This window comes from Denticeps clupeoides, chromosome 6, assembly GCF_900700375.1.
Source record: "Denticeps clupeoides chromosome 6, fDenClu1.1, whole genome shotgun sequence".
In the NCBI taxonomy this organism is placed as follows: domain Eukaryota; kingdom Metazoa; phylum Chordata; class Actinopteri; order Clupeiformes; family Denticipitidae; genus Denticeps; species Denticeps clupeoides.
The window spans coordinates 22,179,071-22,205,217 of NC_041712.1; the positions used below are offsets into that span (position 1 = coordinate 22,179,071).

A 26,147-nucleotide genomic window follows, 5' to 3' on the forward strand; every position below is an offset into this window, starting at 1 on the left:
GGGATCACCATGGAGCCTTCTAAACAACACAGACTGACTGGGTTGGACTGATCACCACATTTAATATTTTCTTCCCGATTATTTCATTTATTAACAGTGATTTGATGTGGTCCTTGTTAATTACATGAAGTGTGACTTTTCGAAACATAAATACTCTCAATCCGCCGATTGAGAAATATGCCAGTTTTATATGTTATTAAATTCGTATTATTATTATTATTATCCATAATACTATTAATAAATTTTCACTTATTACTTTGGTGAAGATTAAAATAATTCAAACCCATGAATCTGGGCCACTGTTGCCCATTTAATAACAATTTGAATCCAGTTATAACGCGAACGCAATGCGTGACGTCATCCAGTACGAGCAATCCGATGGCCAACCGAACGTTTTACCCGGGTTTCGCACACGAACACGGCGTAGATAACAGACATCTGTCTCGTAATGCAGCTAAAATTGTAATGCCTGTTTTATTTAGACATTTGCTAATAAATGTGCGGTTATATAAAAAATGTAATGCTGTTTAAATGTGCGTTTGTCAAATTTGATTTGCTGATTTTCGGGTCATACGTTCGTTTGGCCCGCGGTTTAACCGGAACAGGGGAAGCAGCAGCGTAAGAAAACCTTGTAAAAAAAACAATAAATCCCGCAGTTTCGCTGTTTGCTGTAGTTTTTGTTAATTCGTGGATCGGGTCGCCGGTGAGAACTACGTACCGCGTAGCCGGGACTCGGGAATGGAGAACGGCGGTGTTTTAAACTAGCGTCCTGTCGTGCTTTTCTGCAGCACGTGTATCGGGCGACCAGCAACGATCTACTTGACGCGTGTAATTAAAAAACCCAAAATGACCGCGACCGAGCGCGACAGTTCGGCCGTCGTCGCGGAGCTGTCGCTCTCCTTTCGGGACGAGCTGACCGCCACCATCCACAGCGCGCTCGGGGTGGCCGTGGAGGTCGCGGTGCTCGAGGTCACCAAGCTGGTGGGCCAGGTCCTCCGCGACGTCCGGGACCAGATGCACGAAGCGCTGCGGGACAACGAGTCCCTGAAGCTCCGGCTGCGGGCCGCGACACAGCAGACGTCGCCAAAGCGGCTGTCCCGCCGGGCAGAGGGCGCCAAAGTCCCCGGGGCTCGCGGCGGTGACGACGACGCGTGTTCGGAACGGGCGACCCGTGGTGGCAGGTACCCGAGCGGCGACGCAGAATCCTTCCGCGAGATCAGCGTGGACGGACGCATTCGAACCCAGGACGTTAAAGGCGACGCGCCTGAGGCTGTGGGTAGTACAGGTACGAAATGCGAAATGCAATTGTGCCTCTTGTTCTAGAATAAAGTGCAAGACTTAAAGGTCCCCTATCCTAGAAAAAGTCACTTTTTGAGATGATTTAACATTAATACGAGTTCCCCTCGCCTGTCTAAGGTCCTGCAGTGGCTAGAAATTGTGATTAGGTAGACGGTCGGATCCAGAATTTCTCCCCCTTGTGACGTCATAAGGGGAAAGGTTACCTCCCGTTTCTCATGCTTTGCCCGCCCAGAGAAGTTCCCACCCTTCCCTTAAAAGTATTTTTTTAGTTCCGTCGTGCAAGACTCTGAAGAACCAGCTACAGAGACCGAAACAGCGCGTCCTGGGGAAATCTCATAGTGGGACTGGATAAAAGTGGCTGTAATTCTGCACCATGGCTGAATTTCGGAAAGAGACTTCAGATACAGTATTAGGGGACCAATAACACCGATATATTTAATGTCAGGGGACTTTAATATAAAGGTTTTCATTCAGTGTCAGTGTTATGAATAATTAAATGTTTATTCCTTTCCATCGCCATCATGCAGTAGAGTGTTAAAATTGTGCACGCTTGAATCATAATGCCGGCAAAAAAGTAACGTGTGCAACTTTCTTCCGAAGTGACCAAGAAGGAGCGCCCCGTCTCACGCTCGTGTGACAGGGGAGATGGCGAGCACGCGAGTCGAGCACGTGCAACGCAGGCCCCCCTCGATGGGCAGGTCACGGTGTCTGAGATCGAGGTGAAGACGGAGGGGCCGTCCCTGCAGTGCAGCCCGGCCGCCGCCCCTTTCGGGCCCGGGGAGGAGGATCCTGCCGACTTTGAGGCCGACAGTCTCAGCCTGGCGCAGTCCAGACTGCTGGAGGACTGGAGGCCAGAGCCTCTGCAGTTGCAGAATTGTGACTCGGACGCTTTTGTAGCTTCTGCAAGCCGTTCTCTGGGTGAGTTTTAATGCGTTTTTGCTTATATAGATTTACAGTTCTTACCATGATCATATGAAATGTGAAACCACAGTTTAATAGGGCTGGAAGGGTTACAAATCCACACCCCTGTGAAGAAGAACACCACAAAGTCACAGGTTCACACCCCAATACTACCATTGTGTCCCTGAGCAAGACTCTCCAGGGGGACTGTCCTATTAACTACTGATTGTAAGTCACTCTGGATAAGTTTGTCTGATAAATGTCATTTTTGTTTCTGTGTTTAGACGATTCCCCCATATTCAGTGCCGAAATCCCAGACCTGGACCTTCTGTCCCCCTCCGCTCCAGGCCAGCCTGCTGTCTTTCCGAAACCTGTCCAGAGCGATGACGCCTTGGCAGCCGAGGTCTACATGCCTCTGCCAGGCGGCCCCAGTAACGCCGCTTCTCAGCATGTGTGCCAGGCCTGTGGGGAGGCCTTTCTTCTTCCCGAGGACCTGCACCGGCACCACAGCCTGGCGCACCCCAAGAACCTGAACCGGAGCCCCAAGACGAGGCTTTTCCCACCGGGCCGCAGCCCTTACCACTGCTCCCTGTGCGGCCGGGACTTCAACCGCATGGAGCACCTGAAGATCCACCAGCGCATCCACACAGGGGAGCGGCCATACGCCTGCTTGGTCTGCAACGCCCGCTTCCGCCACTCGTGGGCGCTGACGAGGCATTTCCGCATCCACACCGGGGAGAAGCCGTACGCCTGCAGCCTGTGTGGGAAAACGTTCCGGAACTGTGGTGGGCTGCGCTTCCATCAGCGATCCCATGCTGCAGGAACCATGGGCGGGGTCTCCTGAACTGTGGACTGTTCTACTGAATAGAATCAAGAGCACAGAACTCTCCAGACATCCAAAACCGAATATTAAGACTGATATCTTTAAGGATTTTTTTGCCCCATGTCACTTGCTGCAGATCTTATTCTGTTAATATATTTAATAAAATCTATTTTGCAATCGTTTTAATAGTTTGTTATGCCTGTGTGCTTTAATTATATGTCAAATTAATATGTATTTTAATGTCCATGGCATTTTAGGGTTTTCGGCATTTATCAGTAAAACGGCAGTGGAAGCGGCCCCATAATCGGAAGGTTGGCGGTTCGAATCCCGAACCACTGAGGTGCCGTCCCCACACACTGCTCCCCGGGTGCCTGTCATGGCTGCCCGCTGCTCACCAAGGGTGATGGTTAAAAGCAGAGGACACATTTTGTTGTGTCACCGTGTGCTGTGCTGCAGTGTATCACAATGACAATCACTTCACTTTCTCTTAGGTTGAATCAAGTTACTTTAATTCATATATGGTAAGTTTTGCTTTATTATATACCCATATAGAGTGCAGGCAGTCCTTAAATAATTATATTTATTTATAATTACATTGAGTACAGTACAATTTCATTGATTAAACAAAATGAAACCGCTGGTTCAGATTGTTGAAGTAAGAAATGTTAGAATAAACGACTCGCAATTTGAGCCCAAAGATAAAACTGATTTGTGCAAATTGTGAAGAATATAAAAAGAAATCAGTGTGTGTGAGATAAGGCTCAGTCCACTCTAAAGTTCTTGCTACAGCTTTTCTACAAATACGCAGAAGAGTAACATATCAGTTGTGAATATATGTGTGGCTGCTTAATCTTTCTGATATAACTTGAAGGTCATTCCTAACAAATGTCTTAGGATTCTGTTTTTGTGATTTTCGCTTTTTTCCCCACAATGTGTGTTGATAGTGTTTTTTTTGGAGGGGACTCAGGTTGAGCAGTTGAGCGCAGACAGATGAGGCATGACATGCAGCAGACATATTTGCACCCTGAGCCGTGCATCATGACACTGCGGCACCTGGGACAGGTGCGGAACAGCGGATCGTATCCACCACATTACACAACTTGTTCCAGCAGACACCACCGGGGCCTTTCCAGGGACTCCGGCATAGCCAGCAGAATTTTGGACAGGTCGTGCTGGCCGCTCCAGTCGGGAAGCTTCTGAAGGTGGGACTGGCACGTAGGACACTGGAGAGGGGACATGGCGAGGTCACCGACTATCTGCTGTTTCGGTCACAAGGGACACAATCACTCACCCTCTTCACATATACGTCCACAGGAGCACTGATCCTGCTCGACTGGCTGTAGTTCAGCAACGCTTGGTGAGTTTTAAACAAATTTAACTCGAGTGAATCATTCACTACATTCCGGAAGGTCCCCTTATCTACTTTAACCTGATTTTCAAAGCCTAACTGGATAATAAACACTGGAGTGACGGCAATAAACAACAGTGTTTGCAGTGGTGGCCTAGTGCTTTAGGTTGCCGGTTTGAATGCCAAGGTGCCACTGAAATCCTAAGCCTGTCGTGAAAGTGAAGTGACTGTCATTGTGATACCCAGCACAGCGAAATGTGTCCTCTGCTTTTAACCGTCGCCCTTGGTGAGCAGTGGGGACAGGCGCCCGGGGAGCAGTGTGTGGGGACGGTGCTTTGCTCAGTGGCACCTTGGCGGACCGCTAGGCCACCACTGCCCCGTGGCCGCCCACTGCTCGCCAAGGGTGACGGTTAAAAGCAGAGGACACGTTTCGCTGTGTCACCGTGTGACGTGCTGCAGTCAATCACAATAACAATCGCTTCATTTCACTTAAACTTGCATTATACGATCCAAGGGAACGGTTTACTTTTGAAAGAACGTTTTGCGTCCCTCTCGTGGCGGTTGAGCCCATTTGATAGATGATTTTGAAGAGGGGACGAAGGTTCCTTGACCGTCAGGAGAGGCCAAAGACAAGCTCGCCTCGGGTGCCGGGATGTCCTCTGTCCTCAGTGTGCAGGTCAGTAGACACCGTCCACTTGCGCTTCCAACTAAACCTGAACAAGTAGCTGAGCCACTAAAGTGAAAGAGAAACTAGTTTTTCGGGCGTTATTATTATTATTATTTATCTTTCCACGCCGCTCGTCTGAAAGCTGTGGCCCGATTTGACACTTTTCTTCTGTTTTATCAGAGCAGGACAGAAGTGACGGACCTGATGCAAATACAACGGCGGTGTGTAAAATGAAAGGAACGTTTGAAAACCGGACGGAGCCCCTCCCTTCTGTTTACTCTATGTCCTGGAATGTGACAGAAGTTAGATCCCTGCCTGCTGATAGGTTCACATTAGGGCAGTGAACGTTGCGTTGGTTGAACGGCGTCCGTGCCTGCAGTGCGGTTTGGCCCACGGGGCGGGAACAGAAGAAGAAAATAATGCAGGAAAACCCCAGCGATCTACAACCGGTGTGTCAGCAGTAATACATGAAAAAAAAAAATTATCTGATCTTATAATAAAAGGAGCCATATTAAGAAGCTTATAATGCTAACAGTATTGCTTTTAATAAAAAAATCTATATAAAATAAAGCCATTGTACATCGCACTCTGTCATAAAATATATATATATAAATCCGCCTCCCCTTCAGAATGCTCCCCGGCCACATTCTTTTTTTAAAAGGACACGCTCAGACAATCAGATGTGTGGTGTTTTTTTAATTAAGTAACGTGCATTATGACGTGTCTGTCATCCATGTCAGTAACGTCTGTAATGACCAAAAAGCAGAATTTCCGTAAATGTCCATTATAATGTTTGGGGGCTTTTAAAGGGGTTAAACGATTCAAAACTGCATTCGCGTCATTTTTGCCGAATCCTGTAAATCTTGAAATTTACTCGGCCCTGGCATGTTTGGTAAGTGAGCAAGTGTAAGGACAAACGTCAAGAGACATTTCGAGCAAAACTAAAACACTCACCGCGTAAATACACAGAAGGTCCTGGCTACTGCACTACACGCTATTAACAAAATTCCCTGACTTGGCACCCAAATGACCAAATGTCTGGAATTCCTTCACTGACATTCCAGCAATTTCCCTGAAGGTAGAAGTAACGAAAAGGGAAGATTGTGGAACTGAGGTTTTGTACGTATCGTACGATACATGAGGTGACCCTGTGTTACGGTTCGTCGGCCCGGGGCCCCGCCGCGAACACCTGGCGGCCGGCGCGTGGCCGAGAGCAGCTCAGGGACCAGTACAGCGCCGCGTCCTTCCTGCACTCGCCGCTCGGCCTCAGGCAGACGAAGCAGAAGCTGTGGCGGCACGCCTCCGCCCTGCACCGGACGTACTTGCACCCGGACCCGTGGGCGATCAGACCGCGGCAGCCGGGGCAGGCGCGGAACACGGGGCAGCCCCACACGCGGCTCGCCGGGTCGGTGACCACGCCGCAGCCCAGGAGGGTGCTCACCAGGTGGCAGGACTGGTTGGGACAGACGCCACCATCGGCAGGGCCCTGCCAGGGACAGAGGCAGAGCCAGCAGAACCCGGGGCCGCCGGGGCACGTCAGGCACTGGCCGCGGCCGTCCTGGGTCTCCTGCAGGCTGGAGGAACAGGAGGGACACTGGAGGGACAACAGGCTTCCATTACGACCTGACTCACGGTTATTAAAATGGGGTGCACTGCTCACCGTTCTGTGGTACTCGGGGTCCTCGGGAACGACGTTACTCCCTGGCCGGAAAGCTTGAATGAGGATGGGGATCCACTGAGGGTGAAGGACGTAAAAACGATTTGTTACAACAAAAAAAACCCAAAATATCATCATCGTCTCCTACCTTCACATCCTTGAGCGTATGTTGTTCTGAGATCTGGGCTGTGGGCTTACTTCGGCCTGCGTGGGGTGACACCAAATTCGCACAAAGCAAACTAAATTAAGATCCAAATTATATTCGCTGAGAAGACGCGAAATAATTCAGTCGCTCTTCCAATTGAAGGCGTTTCAAAATAAAAGCTGGACAAAAAAAAAAACAGGGGATGGTTTAATATACATTAATATGGTGCCTTTCAGCTTCGGGTCAGACCTAAACGTGCAGACCCATGCACATCGCGCACTTTCATTCTTCTGAAAGCCGTAGATAACAGGGTAAGGGTTTTATTTTGAAAAGCTGAATACGGTCAAAACCGCAGCGAGCGGAAGAGCAGCCGCATTATTTCGCGTTTTCACAGTTTACCAGCAACTGAAAAACCAACGTGGCTGCCAGCGAAGTTCCGTGAATAATCCGCCGATTACAGAACTCGCCGGTGTTCTGTCGGATAGTCCTACCTTGTCAAAATTCCCTACCGCAACATACTTTTATAGCCACTGTTCCTGTTAGCTGTACAAATCCGATGTGCAACTTGTTTATATAATAATTATACTATTATACTGTCCATAAACCACAAGTAGAATTATGTGATAGATCAAAGACTCCCATGAGATTTTCCTACCACCAGTGTTTTACCTGTTTGAATATTAATTGACACTTTACTGTCCAAAAACCACAGGTATGTTCTGATAGCTCAGAAACACAAGTATTTTGTGCTGCACTTACCGTGTTTTCCTTTAATTTACTCCAACTAAACTTTGAAAAACGTGCGATGGCAGCATGCGTTTATGGGCGTGCGCATGCGCAGGCGCCTTTGGTAGGACGTTTCGACAAGTAGGATGAAATGGTGGAACACCTGTTGTGGCCTTACCCGTCGCCCTTTTCTTGCTTGTCCTTGCCGTGGCGCCTGCGCTCGGCGCTTCGGACGCCAGCTGGGCCAACGGAGCGCCGCCTTGCAGGAGTCCCCTCGCCTGGCCTCGTGTTACCGACATGTTCTGCTCTGTGCCGAGGCTGAGCTCTGCCCGGCTGCTTTGGAACACGACGGAATCCCCTTGCTCGGCCAGTCTGCCACGGGAATCCCCTGAAAAAACGCTCCTTTTCATATTCAAATTTTCCAAACGGTCACACTGGGGCTGTTCTAGTGTGCTGGGGTGAGAAGATGAAAGTGAAGCGATTGTCATTGTTTACATTTACAGCATTTACCAGACGCCCTTATCCAGAGCGACTTATAATCAGTAGTTACAGGGACAGTCCCCTCCTGGAGACACCCAGTGTTAAGTGTCTTGCTCAGGGACACAATGGTAGTAAGTGGGGTTTGAACCTGGGTCTTCTGGCTCATAGGCGAGTGCAGCACAGCACATGGTGACACAACAAAATGTGTCCTCTGCTTTTAACCATCACCCTTGGCGAGCAGTTGGCAGCCATGACAGGCGCCCGGGGAGCAGTGTGTGGGGACGGTGATTTGCTCAGTGGCACCTTGGCAGACTGGGATTCGAACCTGTAACGCTAGGCCACCACTGTCCCGTTAAGATATTAATATGTACAGAAGTAACGTAAGCAAATTGAATGAAAAATGATTGCTCCCCTTTTCTATTCGTGATAGTTGTAAAATGTAATTTGTTTAGTAGTAGTGATGCAGTTAAACATTGCATTATGGGACCCAAGGGGTGTGTCTTAACCCATTTCCATGCTACCAGAATATATTTACAGTGTACACACGAGGAGAAAATAAAACTCCACTGATTTTACGTCAGTTTATGAATGTGTGAATAAGAAGAATATGTTTAACTACTAAGTGGGGTTATAAAGAGAATCAATGTTGTTCACTAAACATGACACATAACTTTTAACAACTGCTTTATAGGATTTACGTTGACAATCATCGAAAATCGTTTTTGAAAGTGAAGTGTTTGTGAAACACTGCAGCACAGCACACAACGAAAATGTGTCCTCTTCTTTTAACCATCACCTTAATGAGCAGCGGGCAGCAGTGTGTGGGATTCGAACCGGCAACCTTGTGATCACAGGGCTGCTTCCTTACCCGCATGTGCAGTGGGCAGCAGTCCGTGGGGACGGTGCCTTGCTCAGGACTCAAACCGGCAACCTTCTAATTACGAGGCTACCACTGCCTCTTTTGTATTGTGACCATGTGACTCTGACCTCAGAAGCAAGGTCTGAAAATGGGTGGATGATGTAGATCGTCATCCCTGTCGGCTGTATATTAAAGGTCCCCTGACATTAATTTTTATTATTTTGCTTTTATAACGGTCCCCATTCACCAACCACAGAGTTTGGCCTTTTTCCAGAAGAAATTCGTCCCTTTTTGAAGACATAAGGGGGACAAATTCCAGAGCCGACCGTCTGAGCTGCTGCTGCTCCCTGAGCGGTGAATCAGAATGACCAAAGCGCTCTTTACACCTATCGCCATTTCTATCTCGCCCCTGCAGGACCAGACCAGCTAGGGAAACCCGTATTAATCTTAAACAAATCTCGCTAAGCGACATTTTCACGATCTTTAATGCACAGCGCCTCCCCAAAAAGTACATTTTAATGCAAAGCAAACGTTCAGCTTTTTCCTCTGGGCTTTCGTCCACGAGTACAACTGAAAGTAAAAGGGCTGCTTGTTTTTTTTTTTATTATTTAGCAGTTATCCTGCTGAAGCTCCGAACGTGTCGAAGCGTACCCCTCCGTACCACTTCACTCTATTTAAAAATGTAGCACGCATGGAGTTTTGTATCAAACCTTTAATATACAGTCATAGGTTAAACATTATTAAAACATTTGAAAACCAGATTAAGAAAAAAAGTACCAGTTTAAAACTACGGACCCCTCCCCCCCCCCAAAGAAAAGCATAAAACCATGAAAACAACTGAATACAAAGGATTAAAATAAAAAAAAAAAAGATTTAAGATGATAAAGAACACTGTGTTCTTGCAGCATGAGCGACAGCCACAGTTTCTAGGCACCTGGAGCTGGACTATGAGTGGAATACAACGCACGGCCGTCTCTGTTAGCTGCACTTCGTTTGTTAATGCCTACCACGCCCACCCTTTTATAAAAAAAAAAAAACGATAGTAGATATATCCCATCCATGGAGGGGGAATATTAAAAGCTAAGAGTGTCTCACACACCTACTGCGAAATGTAAATGCGCTGTGCGAGGCACAGTATTTACATGGAATTATAAAATAATTTTTTTTTTTAAATGTTTGTTTAGGTACACAGCGAGCGACCAACAGGAGAGGAACCTGCTCTGAACTGCTAAACTGCGGGAAAAATGTCAGCCAATTAACAATCGTTTTAAGCCTGATCTCGATGGGTCCTGTGATGAATTTTCAACTCTTCAGGATCGGCAAACATCTTTTGGCAAAACGGACAGGCGTGGTCCAGCGCGGCGCTCCGGACCGCCTGTGAGGAGCCGCCAGAGCGCCTGGCCGGCGGCTGAGGCCGGCTTGGGTTTGGCTTTAGGCCTGGGTGCAGACTGATGACAGACACCCGCTGCCTGTCCCTCGCACCGGGCGCCGTGTCCAGGCGTGTCCGAGGCTCCGCCTCCTCGTCCTTGGTGCTTCTGGTGGTCGTGGTTTGTGAAGGTGCTCCCTGGCGTGTTGGCGGTGGTTTAAAGGAGGTTGCGTTAGGGCCTGGATTTTGGCCGGAAACCCGCCTTCGCCTTTGACCTTCTGGTTCCTCTTTGGCCGACCCGTGCTGAGAGGGTCGCCTCTCCCCCACCGCGGCGCCCCCGGCCAGACCAGGGCTCCAGCTCTCCACCGGAGGCACCGACAGCTGCTGAATGCAGTGGTACAGCGAGGGGTAGTCCACATACTGAAACTTGGGCACCCGCTCCTTGGGGCTGGCCGGGGCGTGGCCGGAGGGCCGCCTCATGGGACAGCCCGCCAGCCAGCTTTCTAACGGCGGCACGGTGAGCTGCTGAATGCACTGGTGCAAGGAGGGGAAGTCCACGTACTGGAACTTGGGCACCTTGCGAGGCACGTCGGAGATGTCTTCCCTCTTCACCTTGACGGGCGTGGAGCTGACCGCGTCGCTCTGATCGCGAGCCCTGGCCCTGCGCGCCTCCGAGTCCCGCTGGACCGGTGAAGGCGCGAGCGCCGGCTCGCCACGCCCGCCCGACGGGAGGCGGCTCCTGTCGTTCATGTTGTCCAACTCCTGCAGACAAAGGAAGGGGTGTTTTTACTCAACAAGTGAACAGAGGAAAAACCCCGAAAGGAGGGCACCGCAATCCGACTCCTTATCCAGGGGCGAAGAGTCAGACGGACCGGAATGGTCTCTGTTCGTATTCCCACGAGGATCCTCCAGCGTGTGGGAACGCAACCAGGCCAGAGCGCCGGGCTCGAACGGCGAAACTGAGACCGGCGCGAGGTGCGGCGAGCTGCTCTACGCACCCCTGTGTCAGGGATATAAATAGAGTCGCAGGTATGAAGCGAAGGAGGAAAGTAGGTCAGAACCCAACTGATCGTATTTGCCAAAGGCCCAAAAATACAAAACATCAGTCACACAGCGCAGTAAAAACGGCCCGGGGGAACCTTGATACCGTTTAAAAACCCGACGCGGCCGCCCACACTCGAACGGATGTGCTTTATTCGATGCAGATCATGGTTTTCAGCCACAGGTGCGAGACCAAAAAGCAGACTTGTCACGCGTGTGGGTAGCGCAGACGTAAAAAAAAAAAAAAAAAAAAAACGTCAGGGGAGGTAGTGGATTGAAAAATTAAGTTGTTTTTTTTCAGGTAGGTGTTAAAAATTCACATCACCGAGGCCGTGCTGAATCATGCATGTGACCATCCTCGTGCAGGGCTGCTGCATCTCCTGAAGACGGCCTGGCAGTCGGTGAAACACAGAGGAACTCGCCCTGGAACCGTGCCGAGTCGTGATGGCGGGCAGGAGTCGTGCTCCACATTCACACTCAGGCTGGGTGTGTGGGTGTGTGTGTGTGTGTGTGAGTGTGTGTGTGTGTGTGTGAGAGAGAGAGAGAGAGACAGGAATTGGGTCACGCGCGGTGGCCTACATTTCCAGGGTTTGTTGTCTTCCTCGCACCCCCCCCCCTATTTATTGGGGCTGGCCCCGCCCTCCGCGCCACAACCGCGAGTCGAGCGGCGCGGCGATAGACACGCACGAAACGTCCGCGGCGCCGACGGAGACCCGCGCCGAGCGGCCGTCATCACCGCCACTGTCGGCGGAACAGTTTACGGCGCGACAACGTTCACGCCCTGGTTGTCAAAAAATATATATACAATAAAACGTTTAATAACAACGCTGCTCATACAATGAATCCAAAGCATTGCACGTTAGAGAACAATACGAGAACATTACCTCAACGTTACCTCAACGTCACGTCATGTTAGAGAGCATACTGTGTGTTAATTAATTACAATCCTTATTGTAATTTGCTATCGCCGTTACCTGTTTGCCTACCTGTTATCGCTGGTCCTGCGTGGGCGTGGAGCGCGAGATTGTCACCCTCTTCATAGCGTTAGACAACTAATGTCGCGATGCCATTCACGCAGTGGTCACGCAGCGCGGACGCGCGCGCGGGCACGTTCTCATTTCTGCGGGGCGGAGGAGACGAGAAACGTCGTTCGCCGGTTCGACTGCGCGTCGCCGAGAAACAGTCGCTTAATGCGTTAAATGTGATTCGGCTCTGGAAGCCTCTTCTCCGGCTGTGAGCGACGGGGCCGCTGGCCAATCGCTGCGTCCGAAGGCTTCGTGCCACTCCTTGGCCCCGCCCACCGCCCGCGCAACAGCCCAATCGGCGAATCGCAGCTGGGAACGGGGCGGGGCCTCGCTGTCCTACTTCCAGTCAAATTGCGATTCAGCGCGTCTGCGGTGTGTCTGACGTGATGAATCACCATCAAATCCGCCGACGTTTTAATCACAGGTCACCATCAGAGTGGACACGTGCACAATTAAAAAGATCACACTTACCCAACTGCTCTGGCAAATGTTTTTGGTAAAAAAAGAAAAAAGAACCATTCCACCAGATAGTTCACCAATGTTTATTATTTGGGTCTTTATGTCATTATTTTGTAATATGTGTATAATATGTCTTTTGTTAAAAGCGACTATGGCTTATGAGTTTTGGGAATCAGCAATGACTGAAATGACACATTTCACTGTGGACATTATTGGTTTGACACTACATGTTTCTTAGACATTAAAAATGAGCAAAAGTGAAAATGTGTATAAAATGTGAATTTCTGAAACCAAGCCTTGTGCTGTGTGAGACATACGGAAATGTGAGACTTAATTCAATAAAGTGAAAGTGAAGTGATTGTCATTGTGATACACAGAAAGCACAGCACATAGTGCAGACAACGAAATGTGCTCAGTGGCACCTCGGCGATTCGAACCAACAACCTTCCAATTACAGGTCCCTTTCCTTACCCACTAGGCCACCACAGATTAATTAGATTTTTTCATACAGTATTTCATTGTATTATTATGATTTTTCTGACGACAACTTTTTTGATTGACTCGAGAAGATAACGTATGATAAGGTAAATATTCTGCACATCATGCAGTAGTTCCCAGTCATTCCCTTAATCAATATCTCTACCAAGGACCCATACTCTGATGATGGGTGAGCACTGCCTTGTTCTTTTTTACAATTAAGTGATTAATGATTGTCATATAAGTAATCACCCATTGGGGTGTTCCCTTTCATCTCAGGGCACTAGGACATTGCCTAGTGGTGGCCTAGCGGTTAAGGAAGCGGCCCCGTAATCAGAAGGTTGCCGGTTCGAATCCCGATCCGCCAAGGTACCACTGAGGTGCCACTGAGCAAAGCACCGTCCCCACACACTGCTCCCCGGGCGCCGGTCATGGCTGCCCACTGCTCACTCAGGGTGATGGGTTAAATGCAGAGGACAAATTTCACTGTGTGCACCGTGTGCTGTGCTGCTGTGTATCACATGTGACAATCACTTCACTTTTTTTTTTTTATTTTACACAGTATCTGGTTAAAAAAGGACCCAACACAAATGTAATGCACCGCTGCGCAAGGTTCACAGTTTTTGTCTAATTAATATATTAACAGATACAAGTCGAATTAGCATGGAAACAAGCACACATGTCACTAAAACCATAATTTATTCATGTATTTATTTACACAGAGCAAATGATGTAACAGTATGTCTGGACAGGAAATACGGTTCAGTTCTAGCTAGAATACAAAATTTTCTGCCACATGGACCTGGATGCTCCACACGTGTTTCACACACACAGCAGCAAAGGTGCGCACACTGTTTCCCCAAGGGTGTCACTGGTGGCGCCCATGCCCTCCTTACACACATGCTCACATAACTGTCTGCGGTGGTCCAGTTTCAGCACATGTCCCAGTGCACAGTAAACGACACATATATACAAGCCAGCCATGGCCCCGAAAAGGAGAGGGTTCCCAGGAACACATGCAATTCGTTATAAAAAGAGGTGAAGTATTTAAATAGGAACGCGTCTATATATCATCCCGGTTTGATATGGTAGCTTGACAGGTTGTCTGTGAAGGAGACGTTAAAGAAAAAGGATGAGTGCATCGTCCCTTTAAGACAGACGACACTGATATTGACTTCATAAAGCATCTTCAATTTCTTTCTTCTTTTTTTTTTTCAACTGTCACCTATTTCTGCCAATAACCATGCATGCAATTTTAAGATGGCTAGAGGACTTATATTTTCGAAAATTTAGAACATTTCGAAAAATTTAAGAGCAGTTCTGGAAAATGGAATGGTAGATTGAATTTAGGTGAAGTTAGACTGGGGATAATCGATTCAAGTGCAGGCAACAGAAGCAAAACTCAATTCATCGTTGGTCCGTGATCTACTATCATAAAATTCAGTTTCGAGTAGCTAAGAAATCTTTGTGATGTCATTTTACAATAATAATGCTTCAGAATATTTTGTTGTAAAGGTATATACTGTAAATATTAATTCTCAACTACATGGGCATTTATTCACATCTTAAAGAAGGTGTCCTTTCGCTCTTTTTATTTCCTTATATTCTGGTGTTGCTCTTGTTTGTCGGATTCCTTGAGCAAATCTCCAAGGTTCCATGTTCATTCTGCTGGCCGGAAGTGGTGCATCGGTGCGGGTCGTGGTCATGGCCCCTTCTTGCCCCGTGGAGACTCAGTCAAGGGACAGGGCAGTGGGGGTCCCCGCCTCCCCTTTCTCCTTACTTGACACTTATGACCACTGGGGGGAGTGGGTATCCCACCCCAGGAAGTTCACGCAGGTGATATTAGTACTCATGTTTCCACCCACTGCCTAATGCATTAACATTAAAGGGACTGTGTGTAAGATGTACTGCCACCTAATGGCAGAATGGCGAATTTCAACAAAAATGAATACTATACACACAGTTCACTGAAAGTATTGCTTACAAAACAAAAACAGTTCAACTGTTTGAAAAAAAAAAATGCATTCTTGTACTTCATGCCACAGAAAGGCAGTGTCTTGTGCAGTGTCCTTATAAATGGGGTGACCCATGAAGCCTCTGTGCTGAAAGGATTTGTGTGAAATGGACCATACCACAGGCTCTCAGCCCATCTGCTTTTGCCGATCCAGGAACTTCTGCCTTCTGTCTGCTGGAATCTCATCCAAACTAATGCCATGGTTACTGGCCCTGAATGGGGAGAAACGGGCATGGGGTTAAACAGCAGCCAATTTGGCCTATGCATCTCATAGCTGTTCTAAGGTTGTGTCCAAATGTGACAGCGCTTTCTTGGCTAATAAGGCCTCACTTTATATTAAAAACAAATGGGAATGGGAATACAACCTACAAATATCTGTGGAATTGTGGGAACACATTTGCATTGTGTAATGGGAAACAACTTTTTCTAATGTCTGCAGTTTTGTTGGATAAAATAAAATAATTATTTTTCTGTGACAACATTCAGAAGAAGGATTCAAAGGATTCTGTATATTGGAGGAATTTTGGTGAGATTAACGTAATTTCTGGCAGGAAATACACGCTAGTCTTTCTGATCCCCTATGCATTTGATGTTCTATACTTGATGAAAGTGAAGTGATTGTCAATGTAAAACACTGCAGCACAGCAGAAAGCAACACAACAAAACGTGTCCTCTGCTTTTAACCCATCACCCTTAGTGAGCAGTGGGCAGCCTTGAATGGTGCCGGGGAGCAGTGTGCTTTGCTCAGTGGCAACCTTCTAATTACAGGTCTGTTTCCTTAAATGCTAGGTCATCCACGTACTCATTAATATAATTAATGTGCAAGATAAGTACATAATTTTGTACATTTTTGTACATTTTGTACACTCCTCCTTGTACAAATCATTTTCACTGTGAGTAAAAAGGCTGTAAAAAGAAAGTGGCTCCTTCCTGTCCCGCCCACCTACAAGATTTTTTGGTGTTCACAGTTTTTGGCTATAAAAACATGAAAGTGGTTATGAATTATTTAGAATTGTAAGTATGTTGTGTATAATATATTTTCTCTCCTTCAATAAAAACAAACAGTGGCCAATGTGACATAGAGTCACATTCTCTGCACAGAATCCAGTGCTCACCCTGGAGTAAGGTCTGGCGGTATGGGCAGTGCCTTCGTGAAATCCTCCCTACCAACCAACCAGTATGTCTGTTCACAGCCTTTACCCTGAATGCAGAAGATTGGAAAATGGACAGCAGGACAGACAAAGCTGTATTAACATGAATGTGAATGTCAGCGAATGTCATGTGTGGGGTATAAGTGTGGGGTACCTTGAGTTCTGTCTTGCCTCTGACATGTATTCTGTAGCCCAGTTGTAGAGCGTTTAGGACATCAACAGTGGTCTGGTTGACATGGATTCTGTAAGCTGCAGGGGGCAGACCAGCCAATATAAAATGGAAATATTCATTATTAATTAAATTCATTCTTTTTTTTTCTCAACACACACATGCACACTCATACACATGAATATAAATACTTACATACATAACATAAAAATACAGTGAAAAGTGTAAATGGACTCAACTTGCTGAATGATTAATTTATGTAATTAGCAGGTGCGGCATGCTGGGAGGACAGCGCTTGTGAACCTTTATTCCTCACCATTGTCTGGTGCTGCTGGTGATGAGACACTAGATGGCAGTATGAACCGATCGCGTATGTGTGCTAGACCTGTCAGGATAAGGATTTCTGATAATGCCATGTCCATATTTTTCTTGAAACAATGACATGATGCATGTAGAGAAGGAGACTCGGCCCTTCTATGTTCTCTGAGCAGCAGTACAATATTTTTCTCCATCTGTATAGCTTTGGTTATAGGAGATCAGTCATTAGTTTAGAGTTGTGAGAGACCAACCCCCAGTTCTTCTAGCACATCTCTGCCTATCAACATCAATATTATTACCAATTTCACTAATTTTAATCGATTTAAACGATTTTTTAATCGTTATTATTTGAGTTAGTGAAGAAAAAAAAAACCTGTAACATTTTGCTCAGTACTGAATGTGGCTCACAGAAGCACAGGATCCTATTTCTTATCTTGTAGTTTCAGTAAACAGTATAACAACATTTGCCCAGAATGGGTCAACGTGTAGTATTTCCAGCCGTCGTTTATGACATCTGTGCCTCTCTGGCTGGTGGAGGGAGATGAGAGAAGCCAGCAGCTTTAGGAGAATGCTGCTGTTAAAGATTCTGAAGAGATTCTGTCTAATTCTGCTGATAGCCTTAGAGGCGAGAGGAGAGCAGCTCACCTTAAAACTCTCTGAGCCTCTCAGTACGGCCACGCACACACACACGTACTCACACATACATCTTACCTCTGCGTTTAAGCGTGCACACACACTCTCTGTTCACAAGTGTAGATACATTTATCCATGCACTCATGGAAGTGATTGTTTTTTGCCATTGTGATACACATCATAGTACAGCACACAATGACCCAACAAAATGTGTCCTCTGCATTTAACCCATCACCCTTGGTGAGCCGTTGGCATCCACGAAAGGTGCCCGAGGAGCAGTGTGTGGTGACGGTACCTTGGTCAAGGGCACCTCAGCGGCACCCTGGCAGTTTGGGATTTGAACCCGGAACCCTTTGGTTACGAGTCCGCTTCCTTACTTGCTAGGCTGTATCTTTAGTGTGTCTGCAAAAGAAAGTTTTTTTTGAACTTACGCAACCCTGTGGACTCCATTCGAGAAGCTGTGTTTACAGTGTCTCCGAACAGACAGTACCTAGGCATCGTCAGACCCACGACTCCAGCCACCACGGGACCTAGTCAAAACACACAGTCCACAACAGTGGAGAATTAAGAGCGTAGTATATAAATGCACAATACACAAATAAAAGCACATTAGAACAAAAGCAACCCCCCAAGGCATTTATTTTTATCTAGAACAATGCTAAGAATAGTGCTTTAAATAATCCTGTACAATACTTAGAAAGATCTCAGAAGATGTTCTTTTGTGATGTGATGCAAAACCTCTGTGAAGTCTGTCCCGAAAAAAAGAGAAAAGCCTCAGAATAGCATGTAGCGCTCTCAGAGTCATGAGGCAGATGGCCTATGAGTTAGCCGGGCGTCAAGGACAGCACGCCAGTCACTAATTGGATAGGGACTGTTAATTGGATGATCAGAATATGCTTGGGATTGACATCTCACTTGTTCTTGGAATGCAGTCGCCACCAAGGATCAAGCATAAATACTTATTACAGAATGTACAAGACCCTGAATGCACAGGCCAATAATACCCAGTGAAGTCATGGATATTATGTGCAATATGTTTAGACCTGGATCTGATAGCATGGGAATGTATTATTCTGCACAACAACTTATACTTATACTTTATTTTCATAAATATATTAATGTTCATGTACATATATATTCATTTTAGGGCTGTCAATTAATATTTTTTTTTTACTAAATTCAATCATGGAGGTATGATCAACTATTTTCCCAGGATGGGTAAAAAAAGTATTATTTACAATAATATAAGTTACAATTTTTTGGAATTAACTGAGACAAGTAGCTAGCCAAAATGCATTATAAAAACACACCCTGCAGACCCTGGTTGTAAAAAATATTGAAATAAAATGTACATAAAACTGGGTACATTTAAAAAGAAATTCTGATTCATATATGCCCCCAAAAATAGCATTTTTCATCTGGTCATGATTTCCACTCTCTGACACAATAGTACAATAATGCCTCAATAGTTCATGTTCTTCATGTTCTGTGTTCATGCTCTTCTATTCTGGTTTGCCTCATTAGAGTGTCGCTTATTGGTCATTGGGTCAGGGGAACTGACCTGAGTGCAGGCCAATGCGAATCTTGACCTTGACGTCAGGCATGTGTCTCATCTTGAAGGCCCCGATGCAGGCCAGGATGTCCAGAGACATGTTGGACACTTCTGCTGCATGGCGGTTCCCATTACGGTTGGGCACGCCTGAAGCCACCATGTATGCATCACCTATGGTTTCCACCTTGTAGACATCGTGCTGGCCAATGATGGCATCGAAACATGTGTAGAGGTCGTTGAGGAGGTCTACTACCTCTATGGGCTCGCTGAGAGCAGATATGGTTGTGAAGCCCACGATATCGCTGAAGTACAGGGTCACGTCGCTGAAATGCTCTGGTTTCACAGGTTTCCCTGTCTTCAGCGCCTGAGCTACAGACCTGATCAACAGGGTGTGAAAAATAAAAGTAAAAATGACCAAAAGCTGCAAAAAATATATACAATAAGAGACAATAGTGGGGAAACTTGCACTCACTTGGGCAACATCTGTGCCACCAGTGCATCTGTTTTCTGCCTCTCCACCTCCAGCTCTTCCGTCCGCTCTCTGATCAGGTCCTCGAGGTTGGAGGAGTACTGCTCCAACATACGCAGCATGGAGTCGATGATGTTCGTCTTCTTGCCCTTACTAACGCTCTTAAACTGTAGAGAGAAATCAGCAGTAGGGCTTCGTATGCAGAGCTTTCATACCTTCCTGACTGGTCTCCTCTATCATCATTAAGAACATTGACAGGCAGTGGAAGAATGAGCAGAATGATCACAACCTACCCAACTGATTTGTTAAATGAGATACCAGTCTGGGGCCTGCAGCCTGCTTGTGTGTGTTATGCTGTAAATTCTACAATGTATGTGTGAGGTATCGCTCGGACCTGTCTGAAGATCTCCTCAAACGTGGGTCTTTTCTCAGCCTCCTCGCTCCAGCACTGCTTCATGATCTGAATTATCTCCAAAGGAGCTTCGTCCACCGACACCGTGGGGCGGCAGAGTGGTGGCGGCGACCGCAATTTATCAATAATCTCTGTTCACACACACAAACCTCAAATCAGCCTCAATCCAGCTTTCTCCCCACAAATCACTGGCCCTCTCTCACTCTTTTACCTTTCGCGGGCATGTCCAGCATGCAGAAGGGAGCGCAGCGTGTAATGACTTCCTGCATGATGATGGAAAAGCTGAACACATCACCAGGATACGTCCCAGTCAAATACTTAGGTTCTCTCAGAATTTCAGGTGCTGTCCACAGCAGGTCTGTAATGCGAGAGTTGGCTACTGTTAACCTATTATGGACATGTCTGAGACTTTTCTACCGTTTATTTCCCATCGGATGGCGCATAAACGTGCAGATGATAAAAATGGGAATTTGTCATCTGCAACTTGTTGCCATTGGATGCATGGCGATGCATGGCTCTCACCCTCAGGTTCCATGTCATCCAGGGATATGCCCTGTGCCGTGAGGATATTGTTGAAACCGTACTCCGTCACCCTCAGCACAAAGCGACCGTCCACCACACAGTTTCGAGACTTTAGCCGCCCGTGGATGATCCCTCTGTTGTGGAGATATTTCATTCCCTGGGGAGAGAAACGGGTCTTCAGGAGACTGGAGCGGTACCGGAAATCGTTTCTCTTTTCTCTGTTTTTCTGTCGCCTACCCTGATGAGGTCCAACAGCAGGGAGGATTTGAACATCCAGTCCAGCCGCATCTCTTCATTGTTAAGGAGGTCCTCCAGGCTCCCCCTGGTGCAGTGTTCCGTCACAATGCCGAAGATCCCGCAGTCAAAGAACAGACCCAGTAAGAGGTTCAGGTTCTCATGTCGCATGTCCCTCAGCTGAAACCAGAAGTCCGCAAGGTTCACTTAGTGCTAAACACACCCCACACAGACACACACATCCTTACCCTGGCAAAAGCTGACTGGGTGTCTTCACTGACACTTGCTATAGAAATCCCACTGGGACACTTCTTCAGCCAAACCCAGTCACCCTGAAAAGATTGGGCCCTCAGCATCATTACAAGTTGGATGGAGTGTCAGCTGTGTTTGAATACTAGTACGTTTGGAAAAGGGTGTGGAGAATCATGGGAATTTTTTTTGAAAAATTTGATGAAAACCTCAGAAATACCTCAAACACAGCAACATTGGAGTTGTCCGGGGTGGAGGTGATGTAGCTGCGGCCCGATACAGAATGGCGAGGGGTCTTTATGTCCAGCTGGCTTCTCAGGATACTTTCCTCATTCAGTTTCTGCAGAAAGACATAGAGAAGGCATGACCCAGTGTGATAATGAAATCAAGAACAACAGACTCAGGTGAACACATAAAGGCTGCAAACCCTTCTGCTGATCTGTGTGTTGATGAAGACCAGGTCATCCAGAGTAAGGACTATTTTCGAACTCCCTCCACCCAATCCACCGAACCCAAAGGCAAATTTCCCACCTTTCCTGCAGAAACATAGCAAACACTACTCACACGAGGCCAACCAAATTAGTCCATAGGACAGGCTTCAAACTAAATATTACAATTGTCCTATATTTACTTGCAAGTCCTGTATGTAGGTATTACTTACGTGTACAGAACGAATCCTCCAACAAGCCCCACCAACAGGAGGAACAGGAAGAAGAGAGTCAATGCACTTATACCTGAAACAATAGAATAGACAACCTGGGATTATTATCTTTGCTTATTAAACTCTGCTTCATTCATAATCAGGAGTGGCTGCCATTCAGTGCTAGGGAGGATAATTTGAGTTACTTCAGATTTTACAAACTACTTAATATACTACTGAGTTGTGGGCGCATTCAATATTACTCAAATAGGGACTTGCCACATCCTTTGGACGTATTAGGCAGAAGTGTCTCAACAAGAGATTTTCAATTCGGAGGGTCCTTCAAATGTATCTCACAAATGTGTCCTTCTGTTTTTGGACAGACAAAACCTTAATTTACATGGCTGTTGTTGCAAAGGAATAATTTCTAGAATGCAGCTTCTCCAAGATAGAAAATAATTTACATAAATTATACTTAAAAAGGTACTTCTGATATTCAACACTTTGTGATGCAAAAGGTTATAGCAGCCGACAAAAGACAAGCCTTCCTCTTAGATTGAAAGACACCTGCATGATGATTACAGAAACCTGGAAACTAACCAATCAGCACATAGCAGGAAGTGCCTTTCCTGACATGGGCTCTTTAGTCGCTATATTCCTGAATGGAAAAGCAAAAACAAACAAAACTCTCACCTCCACCGCAGGAGATGTATGGACTAAACCAGCAGTTGGAGTCACTGCTTGGTGTGGAGCCAGCAAAGTGGATGGAGCGGCCGAGGTACTTCAGCCCGCCAAATTTGCCGTAGGTGTGCGCTGCCTCCAAGACGTGGGTGGGCTGCAGCTTGCCATCCTTGCCGTTGGTGTCCAGCACCACGTACTTGCCCTGCATGCCCTCACCATCGCTGCCTGCAGAGAGCGGCTGGTTGAACCCAGGGAACTCGAAACCGCCCTCAGCCTTCGCCAGAACGTCACCCGAAACCCAACGGCCAACATTAGTCCGCTGCTTCTCCACCGCCATGGCCGTGAAGTAGAGCATGTTGTAGATTGTGCCAAAGAATGGAGACACCTGTTGGAGATTTAGAAAATCAAGGTGTTCAAGAAGAACACTAATTTTATTGAAGAAGAACCTGTTAGTTTCACCCTGTGATAGAAAATGGGTTGACTGACCCACCTGCTCAGCTGAGGTGCTGGTGCGAATCTCATAGCTTTCCTGAGCATCTCTGAAGGCCTCGTAGAAGTTGCGATCACCCTGGTCCATGGTGACAGTGAGCACCCCGTCATAGGCACGACGGAGTTTGGTGTCATTGGATAAGATGGGGTATTCCACATCGGTGTACGGCAGAGAATAGAGCAGCGTGTCGTAAGGTATGAAGATGTATCCGCGGTCTATCATACGCATGTCCATTGCAGTGGTCAGCACTTTGTACTGAGCCTCACCACCAATCAGCACTGAGTGCATGCACATGATGATCACTGAGTGAAGAGAAAGTGAGAACTCAGTTCATTTTGAATTAAGACTGCTTATCAGAGTTTGTTAGAGACAGAAAGGCTCACCTCGCGCAGGGTCAGCATCCCGAATCGTCTGCAGGGCTTTGCGGGTGCCTTCCTGGTCCTTCTCCATGACCACAACGGTGCTGACCGGCAGGCCGAGGGTGCGTAGCGATGCTGCCAGCTCGTGCCCAGTGGCCTCCCACAGGTCACCCTCCTCCGCAATGATGCTGACGTGTGCCCAACGGAAGAAACGCAACACAGCAAAAAGCACCCTTGATGACAGAGGCAGTGGGCGAAGGAAGGTTGGGTATAACCCTTCATCCATGTTGGCATTCAGGCAGCCCCATGACAGGACGCCCTTGTTCCATAGTTTCCCCATCAGAGCGGCTGAAGAGCAGTATCCGGGGTTTGCTGGGCCCAGGAATGCCGAGGCATAGCCCTCCAGCTCAGTGAATCGGGACAAAGCACGAGAGGTGTGACATTCCTCGCTCACCAATGTGTAGTCATACCAGTAGCCCTTGCTCAAGTAGGGGTCCTTGTTGATGCGGCTCATCGCAAGTCGAGCGGCCATGTCTGGCAGAGCTTTGGCGTACATGGGATCGCATGACCAAGGGCCCACAATGGCTATCTTGAAGGTGGCGCCCCAGGCTTCACAGGGCAGGTAGGAGACCATCATGAGGGGCACCATCAACCAGCACCCCCACCAGGTATGGGTCCTCAGCACTGGTGTGGAGGACGTGTGTACATCCCTCAGCAAGCCACCTGTAGTTCCTGAGTTGTTTGTCTGGGTTTTGTGTCTCTGTTCTCTGCCCTTTCGTTGCTTGCACCATCGTGGGTGATGTGAAAGGCTGAACAGGAAGCTAGAGTCTCTCTGTGGTACCATGTCGTGTTGACTTCAGCTGCTGACGGAGGCAGGGACCTATGGACAACTGTGTTGTGGAACCAACCACTGTATTTGCACTGGGGACACTCCTTGGACCTTAGCCCAGGGCTGCCAGAAGTGCCGCGAATCCGCCAGTCATCACTGTTAGGAGGGTTGCAAAAAATAGGGAGGAAATGCGAGAGACCATGTCAAATCTTTGTAACCGCAATAAAACTCTACTACTCTATTTTCAGAAACTTCAAACAGATGCATACACGAGCACTCCTCCTAGCCCAAAATTAGCCACAGCAACAAGGTGCTGGTAGATTTACACACTTCCAGGTCACATATAAACCCTTTGCACACAAATCAAGCGATTCCTTCTATTTATCTGTCCCTCCAGGGTGAAGGTGGCAGTGTTCCAAGGTCATGCCCATTGCTGTGACAAGAGATGTGCCAACTTGTGTGCCTTGTCCTGCCACTGGTCTCTCTCAGCATGCATGGGGCAAGCAGATTAACTGGATCTGGTAGGCTGTGTGCATTAACCCTCGCTCTAATGCTGCCAAATAACGCAAGGCTTAGCCCTTCTTTTATCTTCAGCTCTCCTTTCTCTCCTCACTTTAAAAATGTTCCATGCCTTGTGGCATTTCATTCATCTTTTTACTATACTTTTTATTTTACCTGTGTGACAATGTTTAATGTTTTCAAATATCAACTGGATAGAGTAGTCATTACAGCTCTACATTACAGTGCAAATTCAAATTGGGGGGAAAAAATTTCAGAGAGAATGGAGTGTACAAAGAAAAAACAATACCCTAAAAAAGTAACCCAAGGGTACTCTGGTATTAATGCAGCCATAAAGCATGTTGAGGTCAGGTCTCTTGTAGAATTTGCTCAGGCTTTCAGGCTGCAGGCCTTAACACGGATGGCTTTAGGTTTGGCGGTGGGAGCATTTTAAATCATGTCTTTTATCTTCTATTGTATTATTAGAAGATAAAAGTAATTGTCTGGGGAAACTATGACAATACCAATACTACAACACACAGTTAAAAGAGGGAAGCTGAGAGAGCTTGCATCCAGCATTCTTTCATTTAAATGAACAACTACGTTGAAATTTGGGAGATTTATAAAGCTGCACAGTCTCAGTGTGGTCTCAAAAAATTTCTGATAATCTGCTGGAGACCCATAGTCACTAGAAGCCATAAGGATGTCTGAAAACAGCAACAATCAAAGTGTATGCTTTTCCATTGTGAGTATGGAGTAATGAAAAATGATCTATCAGTATGTTTAAATATGTATCAAGTTGCTAAATGCTAAAGCTAACTGGTGGCCAATATCCTTTTACCGCAACACATAAAGCCCACCAAACGATGTCTGCAGATTGCATGACAGTTCTCCAAGACCCTAGGCTAATGGCTAAAGGCTAAATGCTGACCTGCAGAAGGTTGTTAATAGAGGACTAGTGGAAGGCCATGTTGCCAGTCTTTGTCCATGGTATGTATCCAGCTCCAGCAGTGGGTTGACCTCCACGCTTCTGCTCAAAGGTGATTAATCAACAATAAACCAAGAGAAATCAAAAAAATAATTCCAAAGAAAAGATTGCACGAAAAAAAAAACATGAAAAAAATCCACTGGTCCAAAATCCACTGGTTTGCCACAGATTTCTTGAGAAAGTGATGGTTTTGTTCCTAGGAGATTGGACTGGGACCTTCCCCAATCCACAGACCCTGGAGCATAAGGAGGGAAGCCAGAAGAACAGGTGAGCTTCTCCAAGCCAGCGATCTTACTGGAAGACTGATTGACTGATGGAGGAACAGAAGGAGGGGAAAGGAGGGGGGCGGGAGGCCAAGCTGTCCAAGCGTTGACTTCTCGCCCTTCTTTAGCCTTTAATCCTTGCAGGAGTATTGGGGCCAGAGCGAGAGGGAATGTGCAGAGTGAGAGTATATAAATCTGAGGACAGAAGTGTTGAAGTGTGCAGCATACAACAAAAAATCTGGAAGCTGATGATGAGAGAAAAATTTGGCACAGGAACCATGGGAGAGAATACAAAAGTCACCAATCATCAGAACCATCTAAACTGATTTCTGGTTTTTCATAGGTTATTTTTGTCCTTGAAAACCTTCAGAAATAGATACCTATAAGGAGAACCCAATCGAACC

The 26,147-nt window shown here is 46.9% G+C and overlaps 4 protein-coding genes across 6 annotated transcripts; 1 reads left to right on the forward strand and 3 right to left on the reverse strand.

Moving 5' to 3' along the window:
- Nucleotides 1–351: 351 nt before the first annotated feature.
- LOC114792533 (zinc finger and BTB domain-containing protein 49) lies at nt 352–3,208 on the forward strand. Its single transcript, XM_028983772.1, has 3 exons — nt 352–1,285; nt 1,900–2,217; nt 2,484–3,208. The coding sequence occupies exons 1-3, from the start codon at nt 847–849 to the stop codon at nt 3,041–3,043; spliced, it is 1,317 nt and encodes a 438-aa protein (XP_028839605.1). The 5' UTR covers nt 352–846; the 3' UTR covers nt 3,044–3,208.
- Nucleotides 3,209–3,590: 382 nt separating this feature from the next.
- Nucleotides 3,591–7,932, reverse strand: LOC114792705 (ankyrin repeat and IBR domain-containing protein 1-like). 3 transcript variants are annotated; one of them, XM_028984064.1, is made up of 4 exons: nt 7,744–7,932; nt 6,843–6,898; nt 6,479–6,772; nt 3,591–4,245 (listed from the first exon to the last, which is right to left on the reverse strand). In XM_028984064.1, exons 1-4 carry the CDS (start codon nt 7,862–7,864, stop codon nt 4,114–4,116), a joined length of 603 nt encoding a protein of 200 aa, XP_028839897.1. In that variant the 5' UTR covers nt 7,865–7,932; the 3' UTR covers nt 3,591–4,113. The 3 variants fall into 3 exon arrangements, with proteins under 3 accessions (XP_028839897.1, XP_028839896.1, XP_028839895.1); XM_028984063.1 differs by lacking the exon at nt 3,591–4,245 and having other exon boundaries at nt 4,755–6,631; nt 6,698–6,772; XM_028984062.1 differs by lacking the exon at nt 3,591–4,245 and having other exon boundaries at nt 4,755–6,772.
- Nucleotides 7,933–9,739: 1,807 nt separating this feature from the next.
- On the reverse strand, nt 9,740–12,535 carry si:ch211-284e13.6 (zinc finger protein 219). The gene is made up of 2 exons (XM_028984352.1): nt 12,298–12,535; nt 9,740–11,032 (listed from the first exon to the last, which is right to left on the reverse strand). The coding sequence occupies exon 2, from the start codon at nt 11,018–11,020 to the stop codon at nt 10,172–10,174; it is 849 nt and encodes a 282-aa protein (XP_028840185.1). The 5' UTR covers nt 11,021–11,032; nt 12,298–12,535; the 3' UTR covers nt 9,740–10,171.
- A 1,417-nt stretch (nt 12,536–13,952) lies between these two features.
- On the reverse strand, nt 13,953–25,793 carry gucy2d (guanylate cyclase 2D, retinal). The gene is made up of 18 exons (XM_028983947.1): nt 25,424–25,793; nt 23,190–24,150; nt 22,807–23,108; nt 22,329–22,701; nt 21,657–21,729; nt 21,423–21,531; nt 21,216–21,335; nt 20,995–21,078; nt 20,750–20,926; nt 20,513–20,669; nt 20,202–20,348; nt 19,973–20,121; nt 19,582–19,745; nt 19,119–19,486; nt 17,989–18,087; nt 16,592–16,686; nt 16,402–16,487; nt 13,953–15,498 (listed from the first exon to the last, which is right to left on the reverse strand). Exons 2-18 carry the CDS (start codon nt 24,007–24,009, stop codon nt 15,414–15,416), a joined length of 3,408 nt encoding a protein of 1,135 aa, XP_028839780.1. The 5' UTR covers nt 24,010–24,150; nt 25,424–25,793; the 3' UTR covers nt 13,953–15,413.
- Nucleotides 25,794–26,147: the final 354 nt, after the last annotated feature.